This window comes from Citrus clementina, unplaced genomic scaffold (assembly GCF_000493195.1).
Source record: "Citrus clementina cultivar Clemenules unplaced genomic scaffold, Citrus_clementina_v1.0 scaffold_7, whole genome shotgun sequence".
NCBI lineage: Eukaryota > Viridiplantae > Streptophyta > Magnoliopsida > Sapindales > Rutaceae > Citrus > Citrus x clementina.
Genome location: NW_006262075.1, coordinates 3,664,444 through 3,683,181, shown reverse-complemented (window position 1 = coordinate 3,683,181; position 18,738 = coordinate 3,664,444). Strand labels below are relative to the sequence as shown.

Here is an 18,738-nt window from a genome sequence, read left to right as displayed (position 1 = left end):
AAGAGAATGAGACTTCTATTGGTACTTTTTCTGTATTGTTTTGACTCCGATTTGTGATTTTTTATTGGTGCATATCATCGTCCCCGATTGGGAAACATGATAAAAATGCAAAATAAAATAACTTTTAACAATGAAAAGGAGGAATACGCAAAAATGTACACGCCATTTAGAAATTAGAACTTTAAGGCAAGTTGAATTAATTAACAGGACATAACTTGCATGTTTATGTCCTGATCTATAAATTATTCAAAGGAAGGAAGTCCATAGATCCATAGAAATTTCAACCTTTTTGGTCTATTTATTCTTTTTCTTCTATGTAAAGCTAAGTACCTCTTTGATATGGTTTGTGTAATGACAATTAAGTATTTATTTAATTTCATAAATTCTTTTTTAAATTTTTTAATAGAAATTTAAAAATTAAATAAAGGTAATAACTCAAATTTTAAAATTTTGATAATAGAGGTTAAATTATTTTAAATATTAAAATATTTAAAATATTATTTACTTATTTGATAATATTATTTTATTCTTTTCAATAAATAATTTTAAAAAATTTGTCTCTTAAAATAATTTTACAATTTTTAATAAAAAATTTTGGTTAACCCCTAAATAACCAATTTTTTTTTTTTTTTTTTTTTGTGAAAACTCAACTTACAAAAAATCAACTTAAATAAACTGTTAGTTAAAAATGTATACGAAACTTAGCATAAGACCACCATCAATCACTCATTTACTCATCTCCAACTCCATCTCCCTATTTTGTACATTCATAAATTATTCACAAATGAAATAGCATAAAATAGAGTTCAGTTTTCTCCCTCGCACTGTCTGCCTCATCACTTCATCAACTAATTACTAACTAACCCATCCTCGATCTAGACACCAACATTCCTAGAAATCCACGGAAAGCACGCGCCACCTCTCTGCTGTTCGAGCGCCGCCACGTAAGTCCTCACATTCTGTCTTACCATCCACTAGTCCCTTCGGCGGCCCACTTTCATTACTCACTGGAGCTGCTTCTGAATTTCCTCCCCAAGTTCACTCATTGACTTTGTCAGCGCCCGGAAGGGACAGACACAGTGAAGTTACAAGATCGTCGGACCACGACGTCGTCTCGCTCTCGGTCTCGGGCAGCACATTAACGTTAACATTGGTACCGCCAGATCTCGCCACAGGTTTGTATATATTACTACTATTATAACTATTATTCGATGACAAACCAGGCGCGCTAGAATCGCTGACGTCAGAGCCCGATGGACTACCGGGCCTCATATTCATATATATACAAACTCCCGTAGTGACGGCCACGGGCACACCCGATACATCGGTCATCGATCCTTTCAACGGCGGACAATTTTCTCCCAAATCCCCACAGGATTCCCTGTTAAGGAATATGCAGGGAATATACTCTTCAGTTAGCTAAGGATGGTGATGTGGCAGTACAAGTCAGCGAGTTAGTTATAGGTTTGTTATTCAGCTCAGTTCGTTAGCACGATTATGTTACTTAAGCTCATGCATTTGGCGTGTATAGAATATTCCAGATGTAGATATAAAACGCCTTGTAATCAGATTCATTGTTAATGAGACTTACTGATTTTTACTTCAATCAGAACTTTTCTCGGCAACCAAACAATACAACTTAGCTAAATAAACTTTGATTTTCCCACCCATAACAGTTCCCATTATCGAAGAGCACTAACGTTTTAACGTCGAGTTCCAGTGATTCTCAGTAGCGTTGTCGGTTCGGCCGTTAAGAATCTCCACTGCATTTTCCTTAGTATTTCCCCTTACCCACTCCTTCGTGACGTGTAGGACAAGGAGCGTCCGCTCCCCCATCCAATCACTGCTCACTTTGCTAAGAAGTTAGTGTGTTACGGAGGTGGAGCGGTGATTGCTTTTGGCTTTTGCCTCATCATTTTGAAATTTAACTTGGATTAGCATCTAGGTGAACTATTTTGTATAAATTTAAAAAATTAAAAAAAAAAAAAGAAAGAAAGAACGCAGTACAAGTTTCAAAACTAGCAAAGTCTACGTTTTAATCAAATTTCAAGGGAAATTGATGAAAGTTTTTGGAGCGCAAGAAAATGAAATGTTAATGGTCGTGAGTAGATGTAGCAATATAGATCGTGACATGATTACATGATGAGATTTGACATAATTTTTCCAAATTTGGGTTGACTTAAATAAACACTATTACTAAATAGATTAACAATATAAGTTGTTATCGTACCATATCCGTGCCATCGCCTAAATGTTAACTCATTTTGACATAAATATCAATTAATATATAATAATATTATTGAAAGAATAACTAATGTCTATATTTAGCCCTAAATCAATTATTTATGCCATAAATGTATTTGGTACTTTTGTCATGTCAACATATTTAAGAATACTATTAATATATTTTAAATTACTTTTTGACATTAAATGTGTTAATAAATAAATAATATTAGCGTTTTGATTTTTTGACACAATTAGTAAATGTGTCTTATTCATAATAGATTAAATTTGACTTGTCACAACGACATGAATTATCACCCATAGTTATGTGTGGATGAAAATGAAATTTGTCTATTTTTACTATTTCTTAATACAACGTAAGTGATTGTGTCAATCCAACCGTTTTACAAAAGATTTTCTCAAAATTTCTGCAAATAATTATTGAAAATTTTGTCTTTCGCTATATTGAGGAAGTAACGTTTATTTTTACTGGTATATTTACAATTAAATGTTTATTAGGTATAACGTAAATCAATTGTATCATGAGAGGAATATAACTACTCTGCCCAATTTTGGGTGCCGGTGGGCTCGCGAGATATTTTCAAACATGAGGAATTTAACTGAATGATTTGGTATGTGGTTTACATAAAATTTAGGCAAACTCCGGGACTTGACTGTAATATTACTGCATGACTGGTCAAGTACAGCCTGTAAACCTGACACCACCCTTAAAGAATCTTCACCGACACGTGGCAGCCACTATTCGTTCTCCTAACCAGATAATATTTGTCGCTTCCGATCTCCATGCACAGGCCGCCGGATTTTCCTGGTCCAAATTTTAAGAGTAAATAAAACTTAAAAATTAAATTTTTAAGAATTAGAAAATGATGTTAAAAAATTCATAATAAACCCGTAGAGAAGATATGAAAGACAGCACTGTAGCTGTTAGTTAGTACTCGTAGTTTCATAACCAATTACCTAATACCAGTCTGTTTTGTTTTGTACATCTGTTAGTTTTTCTCTCATTGTTTTATTTTATTTTTATTTTTATTTTTATTTATAAAAAAAAAGGTCGTTTGACGACAGCTTTCTGTTTGGTAGTGGTAGGCACTGCCATGCCAATCCACGAGATTTTGCTCGCAATAAATTTGGGTGCGAAGCAGATTTTTTTGAAAAGTGCAGGGGGTACGTGTCCGCTCTTCTGCCTTTTTTAATGATTCTAATTTATGAGAATGATGGATGGAAGGCTTCAAAATACGGTTCAAAGGTAGGGGACTGGCGACGTACCTTCTTATCCAGAGGCTCAATTTGAAAATACAAAAATTAATTAAACGTCTGTAATAATAATAATAATAATAATAATATATGTAGCGGCAACTTTTGTAGTCTAATCTAATAGACGAACTTATGTAAATTGGGGTGTGACACCAACCTCTTCAACTTAGAGCATTATTTATTTATTCATTACATAGAACATATCTACTTATTTATAATTTTTCAAATGTCTCACTTGTGCCAAGGGATAACATAATAAAGACTAATCTATAATGTGTGGTATCATTATTGATATATTTCTTTATTTTAAAATCTAGTGACTATAGGTGCATGTTATTAGTTGGTTTAATTACTTAAATGTTTTAAACAAATAAAAATAAATTTGATTTCTTATAGTACTTAATAGACAATTAAACGATCGAGTGACTATTATTTAAAAGCAAATCACACATTGTAACAAAAATTAACTTCAAAGTTTACATAGACGTGGACGTAGGGTCAGCTGTTTTATATATACATGAAGTAATAGATTTATTCGACGCACGTGACTTTCATCCGAAGGTCGAGTCTCCTTAAATGGAAAGTGGTAATTGCCTTAACGAGATACGTGAGAGCAATATTCAGAATAAGTACCGCATGGGTAGTTGCCTAGTTGGACTAATCCCGGAGGAAGCTAGGGAAGTACGGTGACAGATTTACTTTATTTAACTCACGTGATTGTCCACATCATTACATAGCCTCTACTCTACTCTACTCTACTCTAGGATGTTTTCCTGGCATTTATCTTTTTCTGGGCTGTCACTCACTCGATCCTTGGCAGAAAATTCCGTAATTTGCCGGCATGCAAAATGTTCCACAAAAAATAAATCATTTTTCAAAATATCCATCACATTATATATTTTTAAAAAAGTTATTATTTTCTTTATTGATCCTTGTTTTTAATTGGACCGATGTTTTTAATTTCTTGGTATTTGAGAGAACGCAGATCCCACAAATACAAGTCTACAAATATCTTCCCCAAAAAAAATTAAATGGCAGTGATAAATTGTACGATTCCAGCAATGAAGTTCTTCATTCATTGCTTCATTTATTAAAAAAATGAACGTCGTTTATTAAGAATCATGCACAATAACTTTTAATCAATTTTCAAAAATTCTCGAGCATAAGATTATTCATTTTAATGATAACAAGTAAATTTTTTTAAATTATTAAATTACACACCCATGTTTTTTTTTTTTTTCCACCATCCTCTCATTAATTGAAATCAAAATTAATTCTTGTTTTCATTGTCACATCGTCGCAGAAAAAGACATTTATTTGAAGAAAAAAAAATTGCAAAAGGGTGAAATTGAAAATGAGGCCGAAAAGCCCTGCACCGGCCAGCGATCTCCTCACTTCTCTCTCCTGACTTATTAATATCCCCAATTTTACTGCACGCGAAGCACGAGTTGTCGCGAAGTGAGCAGGTGCAATTTGAACCACATGTTGAATAAGCCTTATTAGTTGGGAAGCTCCATCTTATTAGTTCACACAAGCTCCGGCATCTCACCACGTAATCATATTAGTTGAAGCGGCCCCCACCGGCATTTTGTCGTTTTCGCCTTACGTGGCAGATCCATACGTCACCGTTATGTGCCCCACGCTTTGAATTAAAGAGAGGAAATAATTTTTTTTTGGCTTCCTCACCGAGATGAACGACTGTCGATGGATTGGGGATGCCACATGGTGGAGCGAGAGGAGTGTTGCCAGCTATAACGCAATTGCCGCTTTCGGTTTTGTTTATTATTTTTAGAATAATTTTCAGTTTATCGAAAAAGACAGCATCTATCATGGGGATTCGTTATGGCATGATATTACCTAATAATAATATTGATGCCTTTACCTTCGCCATCCCATGATTCACGCTCTCTGTAATCCGTATGCATCCATGGTACCATATATGTACGTATATATGTATTATATAAAAGCGTTGTAGAGTTACTCGTATTTTCTAATTTCAGATTGGTTTGTTATTATTTAAAGCTTAAACGATCAATTAATTCAAAAATCTCCTATTGAAATTTGTGAAATTTTGCGAAATTGTAATAACTTTTGATTAGCCAATTAACTCCTACCATGCCTCCAAGTGTGCTCAGGTATTTCGTTTTAAAGTTTGATTTTTATTTTTATTTGTAAACTGTGCTGCGTTGCAGAGGAAATTGTACCATATAAAATCCCGACGACAATCTTTTTGAGCTTTTTTCATTTTAACTCACGCTCGTGATTAATTTAGATGCTGGACGGCATTGAAGCGACCGTTGTCTATTAGTTATTAACTAGTTTTTTATGGGCTGGTTGGTTGTGTGTTATAATAAGACATCATAGCCGTTGCTTTGGTAACTTGGTGGCTGATGATCTTGAGCAGACTCGTTATTGGCTGATACTGAATGGCAAACTGAAAATAAAAGATTTAGGATTGCATTTATTTGTCTCTATGACTTGCCATTTTATAAGAAAGAATAGTACGAAACCAAGCCATTGTTCTTGAATTAATTTGATATTTACTTTTCTTATAACATCTCAGTCTACAAGATCAGGCACTCTGAGTCAAAGTAATGGACTCGGCGGGGTTGTGGCGACAGGCTCGCCTTATTGCAGAAAGAGAACACCAGCTGCGCATTTGTAACGACATTTCTTCTCCTTAATCCAATTCTTTTTGCTGTTGACTGTAGCTATTTAATAGTGAGTGGTAGATCCTTATATGTTGGATTGGTCAATTGCTTGTATAAATTGAGGTAAAATTCATGTGTTGGTACTAAAATTTAGGTCGACAATAAGGGTTGTAAAAGATTTTTTTTTTTTTATTTAGATAACATACTGTAAGAAAGTTTAATATATTTAGAAATAAAGAGTTTGATGATCGGAATCCTATAAAATAATAACTCATCAGGGGTCGCTAGGGGTTACAGGCATAGACCCTCCGATACTTAAAGTCAAAAATCGAAAGCGACATAATAACAAATGAATAACAAGAGAGATAAAGAAAGAGAGTAAAAGAAAATGCTTGAAAAATATTGTATCTAGTATCCCCTCTTTTGGTGTGACTATTTCTCCGCATCTCTTTTATACTTGTACCTTTATTGATACTGTATGTTTGAGTGGTGACTTCTTTATACAAGAGAAAATAATCAAAAATATAATTAAGTTGGAAAAATTTTATCTATTATCTGGTAGGATTTGAGTTTGACAAGAATTAAAAATTGCATTGCTTTATCCTATTGAGATTAAGACGTGTTTTAAAATGTGGGTCGTTTATATCTTCGGATTGAGTTTGGTATGGGGCATAACACAATGCATACTTGAGTTAGTGAATAAATGTTTCCTGAATTGCACAGAGTTGACCTTGAAGCCCTTAACAATCAGTCCTTAAGTTTCCTATTTCCGGGTTGTAGTTTTTGTTCCTCCTACTGAACACAGATGGCGGAAAAGCAGAAGAAATAGGAGTTAATACATGATCTCTTTATCCATGTAAAGACACTCCATGATATCCGTCCGACCTTTTTTTCTTTTTTCCCTTTTTTCGAATTTAAATTTGAACATATCTGCTTGCGCTGAGCCGCTGAGATTCATCAATGGTGAAACATAAACCATCACCGTTACCAAATGGATTCCTCTAATAACCGTAAACCGCTACATACCCCAACCATACCAACTAACACCGAACTATCTTTAATGTTTAATTTCAACTACCAACTGCCTTCTATAAGACTGTTTGACAGAGTCATCTTCTACCTAGCTGTCTATTTTTTAAGTGAAACTCAAATAATTATCTGAAACTTTGACCAATATGAATCTTCCTTTTGTTCAATCTATAACCACCAGTAGTATACATAACACCAAACCGTTTCAGATCATTGAAAGGGCAACATAAAAAAGAAGGTACATATCGTCAGAAAAACGGATCAGTATTTGCATCATTAAGCTCACAAATAAAAGAGAACTGAAAATTTAGTTACTCCATTATAATTAAGGTCCCTGATTTGGAAACCCTTGCTCCCTCTTTACATATTTTCCAGATGAAATTCGAACTTGAAAAACATTTAACCATAAAAACTGACAACATCGGTAAATAAGACAACTTCACTAACATTTCTAAGATTTTTTTTCCCTTCTTATAATTATATATATATATATTTATTTATTTATTTATTTTAGCAGATAGTTTTGTCCACTAAATCTAACCAACAGGCCATTGATTGATAGAAAATCCCTCTCCCAGTTTCTCCATTCTTTCATTCATTGCCCATCCCTCCTCCCTCCTTGTAGTCTAGTCTGTACACTCATCGAAATTATTTCCCCTAAACAAGAGAGATAAAACACAAGCCTAGTTTTTTTTTTCTTTTCACTCTCTCTTTTCAAGTTCTATTTGTCATCTCATCTCTCGTGATTTTTTTTTTTTTTTTACTCACTAACCAGTCCTTTGCATGGCAACATTCCTTAAAACCCCATCACCGCCCCCACCACTACCGTTATAACACGCGCCACCTCTCTGCTGCTCAAGCGCCGCCATGTACGTCCTCACTTCCTGCTTTATCATCTCCTGCATCACAGCCATAAACTCTTTACTAAACCCCACTAATCCCTTCGACCCACTGTCACTACTTACTGGAGCCGGCACCGAAGCTTTTGCGTTCACTGCCTGAGTTGACTCACTCACTTTGTTTGAAACTTCTGAGGAGGAATCCACACCAGGAAGGGACAGACTCAATGAAGTAGGAGGGTCATTAGACGACGACGTCGTTTCCGGCTCGGGCACCACATTCACGTCCACATTGATACCGCCAGATCTCGCCACGGGTTTGTATATATTGTAATTCGATGACAAACCCGGCACGCTTGAATCGCTGACGTCGGATCCCGATGGACTACCGGGGCTCATATAAAGTCCCGTGGTCACGGGCACACTCGATCCCGCACTCACCGATCTTTTCAATTTCAACGGCTGTTGCTGAATACTATTCCCAAAATCCGCATCGTATCCATTACAATTCAAAAAAATACCGTTCTCTGTCAACATCGAAGAGCACTTACGTTTTAAGGTCGAGTTCCAGTGATTCTTAATCGCGTTATCGGTTCGGCCGTTGAGAAGGCGCGCGATGGTGGCCCACTTGTTGCCAAACCGAGCGTGGGCTCGTATGATCATCTCGTCTTCTTCGGGCGTGAACGCTCGGTGCTCGACTTGAGGTGACAGCTGGTTGCACCACCGTAGCCGGCAAGACTTTCCCGATCTTCCGGGAATTGATTTGCTGATTAGAGACCAATTTCTTGGGCCGTGTTTTTGAACCAGCTGCTGTAAGGCTTCGTCTTCTTCGGGGCTCCATGGACCTTTGATCCGATCCACTTCTCTTCTATTAAACGCCATTAATGAACAATTAAAAATAATTTAACTTCAATGAATGGGTGTTGATCATGCAAGAGAATTTCAGTTTTTAGCTTCGAGAGAGGTGGTTCTTTTTTCTTTTTTAGCCCCAGAGGAAAGACTAATGTCCAGAGGGCTAAGCTGAGGAGATATTTAAAGGAAAGACAAAGGTAACTGGGAGAGCCGGTGGTAATTGGGATTACAAATCGTTATAGGCACCGGTTAATCGAGGTAAACGGTTGTTTGCTTTGGGGTTTGGGATACAGCTGGCGAGGACACGCGTCGAAGTTCAGTTGCACTGATTTACATGAGTCGCTCTCCCTTAAAATCAATCCGCCCTTTTTTTTTTTTTTTTGTAACTCTCCCGTCAAGGAGCGTCCATTCCACTTTCTTTCCTCTCAAGTGTGTTCATTGCATGGAGCGGCTCTCCTTATCAATTTGAATTTTACTTCAAATTTCAATTGGAGAGCGACTGTTAATGCTATAGAAGAAGACTACTTGTTTTTTTGTATCATGGCAGATATCTGGTTAAAGATTACTTTGTTTTGGATTTTTTTTCCTTTTTTATGGAATAATTAAAAACTAATCTTAGCAGTTAAGATAATTTGAAATTTTAGTAGTTTTTTTTTAATATTATGAGTACAAGTGCGGTGAGTGTTGACACGCTCCGCATCGGAGCGTAGTGTACTGTCATGCGAAATCTTATTCCTACAATAATTTCTCATTATTTTCCCACACTTAATGTTCTGGAAGTTAAAGAGACAAACCAAACTCTGAGAACCATAATTATCAAAAATAAATAAAACAAAAACTTTTAATATCTGAGGATAAAGATGATAACGGTTGGGTAAGGTTGATTTTGAGTCTTCGGTTTGACTGAGGGCGCCAGCCTGTATAGCATTTCGTGTAAGATTTTTCTTTTTCTTTTCATTATTATTATTATTATTATTTTAAATTAAAAAGGAAAGGCCGCACAGAATTGCTGATCTGGCACAAAACGACAAGCAGCGGTCACCGAATCGAAGATCGAATCATTACTGCTTCCTGCCAAGTCCAGCCTGTATATCTGACCCCACTTTAACGGCCTATCAAACGACACGTGTCGGTCATTCATCGTTTCCTTCACCATCAAATGCTCCTTTATTCCGGAATACCATCTGCCCTTTACCGGTACGGAACCGGTAAACGATATTTAATGCACACGGGACCCAGACACCGGGGATCTTCCCCACGTCTTCCTAAAATCCTAATCCAAATTATAATTAATTCTTGGGATTTACAAAACAATTTTAATAAGTTAGTAATCAATGAACAAGATATCATCGACAAACCGTATCTGTTTCTGTTACTAGTACATTGTACCTACTACCTAATTCCTGTTCGTTGGATACAATTTTTACGCAAATAGTTGTATATTGATTAGATTTTATTTGATATGTACTATAAAAATTCATAATAGTTGGTAAATATAATTTTAAATAATAATTTTAATAAAAATTAGATTTAGCATACTCAAAATGACAAGCAGTGAGTGATGATCATAATAAAGTATCTCACTCGACGAGTCCTAAAAACGATCTTAGCTCACTCACCTTAGCTAAAATTTAACATATTTTTCAAATTACAATAATAAATGTTTTAAAACAATTCAGTGTTATAATTGATTAACAACAATACCAAACAGAAATAAATGTTTTGAAGAGAGATTAGATGAAAAATCAATGAAAAAATTTACTTATTTAATAGTATGAAAATGCATTCATTTCTTTTGCATCGATCACAATTTATGATAGTATTGGAGTGAAACAAAATATCTAAAGAAGACCAGCGGCTAGACTATATATTGATTATTTCATCACAAGCAAAAAAAAGTACATAAATAATCATTGATTGCTTTAAATTTTAAAATTAATTGTAAGGTACAATTCTATTTAGCCATTATATTTTAAGATTAGTGACCGTTTAATTCTTATATTATGAAAAATGCTCGGAAAACCATCAACTTAACTTTCGCTACCCTTAAGTTCAGATTTTTTAGTGAAAAATCTCGAATAATAAATACCATGAGAAAAATCTAAACAAATAGGTTCCAATAGCACTATGTAAAGCTCTTCATGGTAATTAGAAACTTTCTGAAACATTTTCTTTCTTTTATGTCACTACTTGCTTTTTTCTGCCCCTTGGTCTCTTCTGGGCGGCTGCTACCAACATTGAACGGCCTCGGTCTTGGCTTCTTTGATATCGAAATATGACGTCAATTTTATGTATTTTATGAATTCATACGCAGTATTCTAAAGCTTATGATAGAGTTAATTTGTTTATCTTTGTGTTGGCAAATTCAAAATAAATTAACCAAATCGACAATTTAGTTAGAATTTTAGGAAGAGATAGGGAGGAGGCTTATGATCCTAATTGTTGAGTCTTTAGGCTTATAAATATCCCCTAAATCAATGAAGTCTTTGGAAGACACAATCATCATGGTGAGAACTTCATGCTTATCGGCATTGTCCTTTGGTCTAATGAAGGGATTGAACTGCACAATGATATAAAGACTATCGAAAACTTGGTTAATTTGATTAAAGGCACTTTGGGGTTAATTTGTAATTTAATTATTTTTTCTTTATTAATGTCAAAAAAAGAAAAGAAACATTACTGTAAAATAGTATTAAGCGAACTTTCACCCTTAATTTAACAGTATTGTATTTTGAGATATTTTTCAAAATAAAGGGATTAAACGGGTAATAATCTTAAAATATATGAATTAAACGAACTTTCACCCTTAATTTTTTAGATGAAATAGAGAATAATATGTCTAGTTCGTGACAAATAGTATGAGATTTAAACTGTGAATCTAATAAACAAGAGGTCTACTCTAAAACTAAGAGAAATTATATTTTCACATGCACATAATCGAAAGTCACTTAGACACTCAAATAACTCTGTTATTTTCAAGATTTATTTGCGCCCATATTTTCCAAAATTTTCGTATATAGATGTATGTTCTTACTCACATAAACAACGAATCATATAGCTTGACTCGAAATCAAGGCTCGATGGGGTAGCGAAAACATTGAAGAAAATAATTATTGTTGAAAAACATATTGATTATGCCTAGTATCGTATATGCGTATAATGTTTCAAAGGATATACATTTTACAATAGAAAACAAATGCATGAGGACGATTACTAACGTAACTAAAACTATTGAAAAGTCTACAAACATTTAAGTGGTACATCAACACCTTTAAGTACGAGAATTGTTGATGTATTACACATAACACATATATCAACATAATACTTTAGGAGATTGTTAATTTTTTTCCTTACTGAAATTAATTTATACCGCTTCTCGTCCACTATTTTCATAATTGCTAATAAACTCCCAACATAAAAATTTAAAAGAAAAGAGTGGTAAATTAGTTATTTATTTGATATTTTATCTTGAAAATATAAACTATATACTTAATATAAAAAAATAGTTTTAAAATAACAAAAAATACAAGAAAAGTATCTTATTATAAATTAATTTTCTTGTTCTCACCGAAACCTAAAAGAATTTTTTTTTATTTTAATTTTCGTTTATATGATTTGTGTAATCAACAATCAATATAAATAAAAGTATATTTGAAAATAAAGAAAATATTGTAAAAGTACGGTATCATGAAATTATTGTCTATTATAAAAAATAAGGAATATAAATAGTAACTATTGATTTCAGAAGTGGCGAAATTAATAATCTCCCTAATACTCCCGCATGGAGATAATGCTGCCCCTTTATGCCATATTATATTTGTCCATATTTTAAAGGAATGAAATATTGTGTTACGTTTAAGCGTAATTCGTACTATAACTTTTATGGTAAATTTAAAATTTGGAATTGTGTAGATAACTCCATCAGTTAGAAACTAATAAATCTGAATAAAAGTTTAATTATTGTAATATCGACCACTTTGTATTAAAAACATATATTGTGACCACTTTCATTGTAAAATTTGTACACAGATGTAATTTAATTTCTTCTTTTATTATGATTAATTGATAATACATCTAAAATTTTATTATTCATTGATCTTATGATATCGTTAGATACCTACTTAAAAAAATCAACCAAAATCATTCAATTCAAATTATAATTAGTTTGATAACTTTACTCAGCTATTATAAATATAACAAGTTGTACATATCTAACAATTATTTAATAACACAATAGTTAAGGTTTATGATTTATGACATGGATATATCAATTCATTAACACATGTACCGTTATTTGGAATTGTAAACTATAGCCAATGGTTGAAAACTTGTTAACATCCTTGTTAGAAGCCCCCATTTATGTGTTAAACCCTAAACTAAATACATTAATTCTCTTATTATTGAATCAATAGTGAGTAAATAAGAAGAAAGAAATAAAACATCTGCAAAATTATTTTTTTTTAGAATCGATTGTTCATGGGAAATGTTTAAAATATTTTAGAACAATGAGAAAGAAACTAAAAGATTTGGTTTCATTTCTAAATTAAGGTTTAATTTTCTTATTTAAATGAGTGTTATAAAAACTTTATATTATTTCCAAATATTTGAATTTGGTAAAATTAAAAAAAAAAAGATTTAAAAAAATTCAATGGGGATATAGATGGTGAACTCGTTAAAAAATGACGAAATTATGGTTTATTGTCCAAAATCGAAATTGACGGCACGTGAAACACGCTGGTATTGTACGGGGTCCGGGAACGACAAAAAGACAATCGTTGGGGGAACAACATGAGAAAAACGTGTTCAATTCCAGGATGCTCCGCGTGGACACTCGAATTCTCGTACACCGCCACCCCAGCTTGTAGGTTGTTTCGTTCTCCTAAATTTTTGCCACGCCTTCAAGTTAGTTGGATCGGACCCATCTCCAATTTTGTCATTTTCTGCTTGCCCAGCGGATCAAAAAAATCGCCCGTGACTGTGAGCCCCGCGCATGGAGCTAAATCAATGCTAAAAAACCAAACCCGTCAATGAGATAAGCGTTAGAGATGCGATGAAACAGAGACCTTTGCCAGCTATACCGCATTACTAATTTTTGTTTTTAATTAATTTATTTAATTTCATTTTTTTTTTTGAAATTGCTTTTCGTTCTATCGAAGCACCAAACATCTACTATAGGGATTCGTTTGAGGGACGATGATACCCGATCCCTTCACTGTCCCATGACTCTCGCTATCGTACGCTGTCTGCGTCGTTTAAGGGATGATGATGATTCCAAATTTATTCGTTAAGTATAAAGAAAATACAGTGATGATCGAGTAATCGTTGCTTTAAAATCTAATAATTAATGCGGTTAGAAAAACCCACATTCCTCGTAACACAAACCTTTAATTAGTGAAGCATGTGATCCACGCATTCATGCGACAAATATACACATACGAACATATGTATGTGTACGTGATGCCTTCTTAATGGTGATTTATTATATTGATTCCCTTTCCTTCAAAATAAAAATCAACATTTTCAGTATGGTAGGTGAGATTTGACCTAAATTAGATTCTACTGTATATAAATATGATATAATTGCATAGACTGAAACAATGCTGCATGTAACATATTTAACTCAGCTTCAATCTTATTCACAGACATGTTTTAATAAATAAAACTCAGTCTTGAAGCTTCTTTTTTTTTTTTTTTTAATAATATTATGGACATATATACATGAACGGTTTTTGTTCAATGGCACATAGAAAACTAGAAAGCGACGCATCGATAGTGCCCACCCAACCACTCCTTTCACTGTCTTTAGAGTAATTTTCCCATTATATATATAGACATTTTAATTTCTCATGAACCATGTCAACTATTCTAAGTTGGTTCTAATTTTTTAATTCCGTTTCGTATTTGCTTCCACCAAAACTTTCAGTTTCTAATAATTTTGTTGACCTTTTATACATACATACTGACATTAGTTGAAGACAAGTCAAAGGGGTTCAGGAAAACCAGCAACTCTACAAGTCTACATTCTGAATATCGGTATCTTAACGTGTAATAAGTTCTTATATCCATGATTCTCCCAGTATCAATCCTCTAATTTTTCCTTAATTTCAATTTTCCCGATAACTATATGCTATTTCATTTTTCATATTTTTGTGGGAGAGTTTCCCCTCTTCACAAGCAGATTTTTTGAGCTGAGCTTCAGGCCTAATTTTGCGAATGCTATTCATAAAATAATCCGATTATATCTTGCTAATGAAATAATAAGCTATAGGCAAAAATGTTAATTAATTATTCGCTAAAATACGCTATTTGGGCCCCCTCAAACTGTGGCTGACATGTTAAAAGCACTTAGTTTATAAGTTTTAATAAAAATAGTAATTGATAAATACTTTAAAGCCTACTTAATTCATAAACTTTTCCATTTTGGTAATATCTTTGAAAAATAAGTAGACAGATGTTTTTTAAAAGTACCTTATTAAATAACCAACTATATACTTTTAAAATTCCTATTACTATGTTAATTACTATATAATTATGACCATATTTACCACAAAAACCTACTATAAAAACCGTAACCCTAAACTATCATATTACCACAACTTCATATTACTTTGTAATTTTATTTAGATTTATATGTAACATTATAAAGATCATTAGATTTTAATTAATTAAGTTTTTATTTTTACTTTATGTAAAATTGTGTATTGAAAGAATCTAGAAAATGTTAGTTAAATTACTATATGAAAATAAATGGCAACTTAAACTTATGTCCAAATGTTGGATACAAATAGAAGGATTCTTTAAGCCCTTGAGGTATCCCTGAAGGCATGGTAAGTTTTTAGTGATAACAATATGAAATAGTAATTTAGTAATAAAATTTATTAAATGTACAAACTTCATTATTACAACTCACAGTAATCCTACCATCATAGTTTATTAAATATCTAATTGTCCTTTTGTTCAGTGACTTATTTCATTAGCTACAATAATCTCAAATTGGCTCTGAGAGTTTTGCAAGTCAAATTGGTTTTGAGAATTTTGTGACTTTTTAAAGTTAAATGTATATATTTAGTAAATTTTAATATTAAAGTGTGTCCTCATTATATCTATATTTTGAACAATTAGGATCTTTATTTTTTAAAATATAGATATTATTTGAAAAATTATTTAAAAATAGGAATAGCATTTCGCGTTTAATTAAAAAAAAAACAATACTTGGATCTCCCTTACGAAATAACATTAAAAAAAGGACCACCAAATACGTTTGAAACATAAATATTTATTCAAAAATTGCTTCTACAAAAGCACTTTTTGAGATACTTTTAACACACTAAATTGCAGACCATTCGGGTCACTATCAAAATAACAGCTTACAGTTGTAAACCAGTATTGTGAAATCATGAATGGCAGTTTGATTATTATGAATTAGATTAGAGCGGCTTATTTGCTTGTATTATATTTGATTCGGATAAAATATTTGACAAGGATGGTCAGAAGCTTTCAACTCTAAGGGGAAACTTTTCCTTTACGTTCATGCAAATTTAGATATGACTTATTTGACTGAGGTTCTGATTGTAATTGATGTTGAATAGTTATATATTAAAAATTATAATATTAAAATGTTTAATAAATATTAATGTTGTAGTTTAAAAATTATTATTGTATTATAAAATATCTATAATATATTTATTAATTTTGTCAAAATTATCATTTAAAAATTATATTCATTATATACCATTAATTTTTATTATATAATTATATTTTTTTCTACAATAATTGTATATTTTGAATTATAGCACCTTAATACCAAATAAAGTTTGAGTCGTCCGACTAATTATTACCTACACCGTTCCAAGTGTGAATATGAAAAACAAAATATCAAACTGAAGTTTTAAAGAATTATTATCATCTGACGTTTGGAGGTGATTACAATTGGACTTAATTTAACTAGTAAAACTTATTGGGTTGTACCGCATTATCGTAACAACGGGGATTAAAATTTCATTTTCTTTAACTCACTTTCATCTTTATATAATGCATGCATCAATCCATCTTTAAAAGAGATTGTGGGTGCAGTCAGTGCTTTTGCTTTTATATACTTTAATTAAGTTTCAAAGCTTAATATAATCAACTCAGTAATGGATGTCTAAATTTTGATAAATTGAGATCACGAGGACATAAAAAGATCACTTTACTTCATCAAAATTATATTCTCCTTTGTGGTTCTTTACTAAAACATTAAAGCTTATTGGCTAGTCATTCTTAAATTTATGCAAGGGCACATTGATGGGATCTAAGCAAATATTGCCTCCCACTTTGCATTGACACACACAGTTTTTTTACTTTCCAAAGCTCACTAGCGTGCGAGGTTAATTAACCACGTGATTTATTGAAGATTTAGGTTATACTAGGTCTTAATCTCATATTAATCTTCTAAATAATGGTATGTGTACAAACATTAGGATACATTATTTGTATCATAAAATAATATGTCATCAATAAAAAACGGTCAATTATTCGGTAATAATTGACTTTTTATACCGTCATTTAATGAGAAAAACTCACAATACTAACCGATCAATGACAATATCACGTGTCAAATCATTTGAGATTCAAACTTTATACACCAATTTTACAAGTATATCGTTACTCCAAGCTTTATATTAAAAGTACATCTAAAAGACTAAAAAGACAAGGAATACTATATGAAAGGCAAATGATCATTTTCAAGTACCTTTTCCTTTATTGAAATACCAAGTATTTTTCTGAACTACTTGTGTCGAGGACAAACAGTGCTTGTGACGCCCGAGTACCACGGCCTGTTTTTATTTGGGGGGAAAAAAGCGTGAAGGAGAAACAACAAAAGGGGCGGTGGATGAGATGGACATAAATAAATATGTTTATATTTGCCTGAAGTGTGACAAAACTAGTGGATGTGGAAATGGAACTAACCAACCAAGTTGATGATGTTTGTTGTAGTAAAAGCTAAAAAGTCAGTTGATGCAAACCACCGAGCGGGTCGTGTTGGGGAAAAAAAGCAGGAACGGGCACCGCCACCCAATTAAATTGAAATGGGCTTAGCCAAGAGCTTTGTCAATGTGGTGGAGCCATGTGTCACCTTACTAGTGGCCCGTAGTTAGGTAAGGAGTCATTATCCTTGACAGCCCGAAAGCTTATCTCCCACTGCCCACTAATCACTTCCGCTTCATTAACCTGCTAAATCATCATTCAAACGCTTAATGATCCATGCCGAATCACTAAACCATACCATTTAACACGTTTTTCAGTTCCTGTTTATCCCTCGATTCATATGATTATACGATATTGTTATCAAAATTAAGCTCACGTACGTATGCATGTATGTAAAGAAAGAAAGAAAGAAAGAAGTTTCAACAATATTTTTTTTATTTTATTCTTGTCCTGTAATGCCTTTTGTTGAATCATTTGGGAATGTAGGGTCTGTCATGTTTACTTATTAGGTTCCGTCTGCTTTGTTCCTTCCTGACTGCTTGAGTAGTTGAGTTCTGCTAATTATTAATTATTTTGATTTTTCTTTTTAACAAAATTGTCAATGACAATAAGTTTATACAATCCTACTTTTGATGGGAGGGAAGACCTCCATTGACCCCATATTCAATTGTGATTGAAAAAAAAAGAAATTCAGGTTGCCGAGAGTGAAAAGGGAAACAAACCAAGAGAAATGGAAATCGGAGTCTTCATGATTTATTTTGTAATTAATCTTCTGAATTGCGTCGTGACTGTTGTATTTTATTTAACTGTTGGGGAGTCGGAATTCAAAAAAGAGAGACTACATTGGAAGTGGAAAATGTGAAATCGTCTTTACCTAAGAAATAAAGAAAAGAATAATTAAA

At 32.8% G+C, this 18,738-nt stretch overlaps 1 protein-coding gene across 1 annotated transcript; it reads right to left on the bottom strand.

Annotated features, from left to right (window-relative positions):
- Positions 1–7,426: 7,426 nt before the first annotated feature.
- On the bottom strand, positions 7,427–9,035 carry LOC18035791 (transcription factor MYB44). The gene has a single exon (XM_006425925.2). The coding sequence runs from the start codon at positions 8,897–8,899 to the stop codon at positions 7,946–7,948; it is 954 nt and encodes a 317-aa protein (XP_006425988.1). The 5' UTR covers positions 8,900–9,035; the 3' UTR covers positions 7,427–7,945.
- Positions 9,036–18,738: the final 9,703 nt, after the last annotated feature.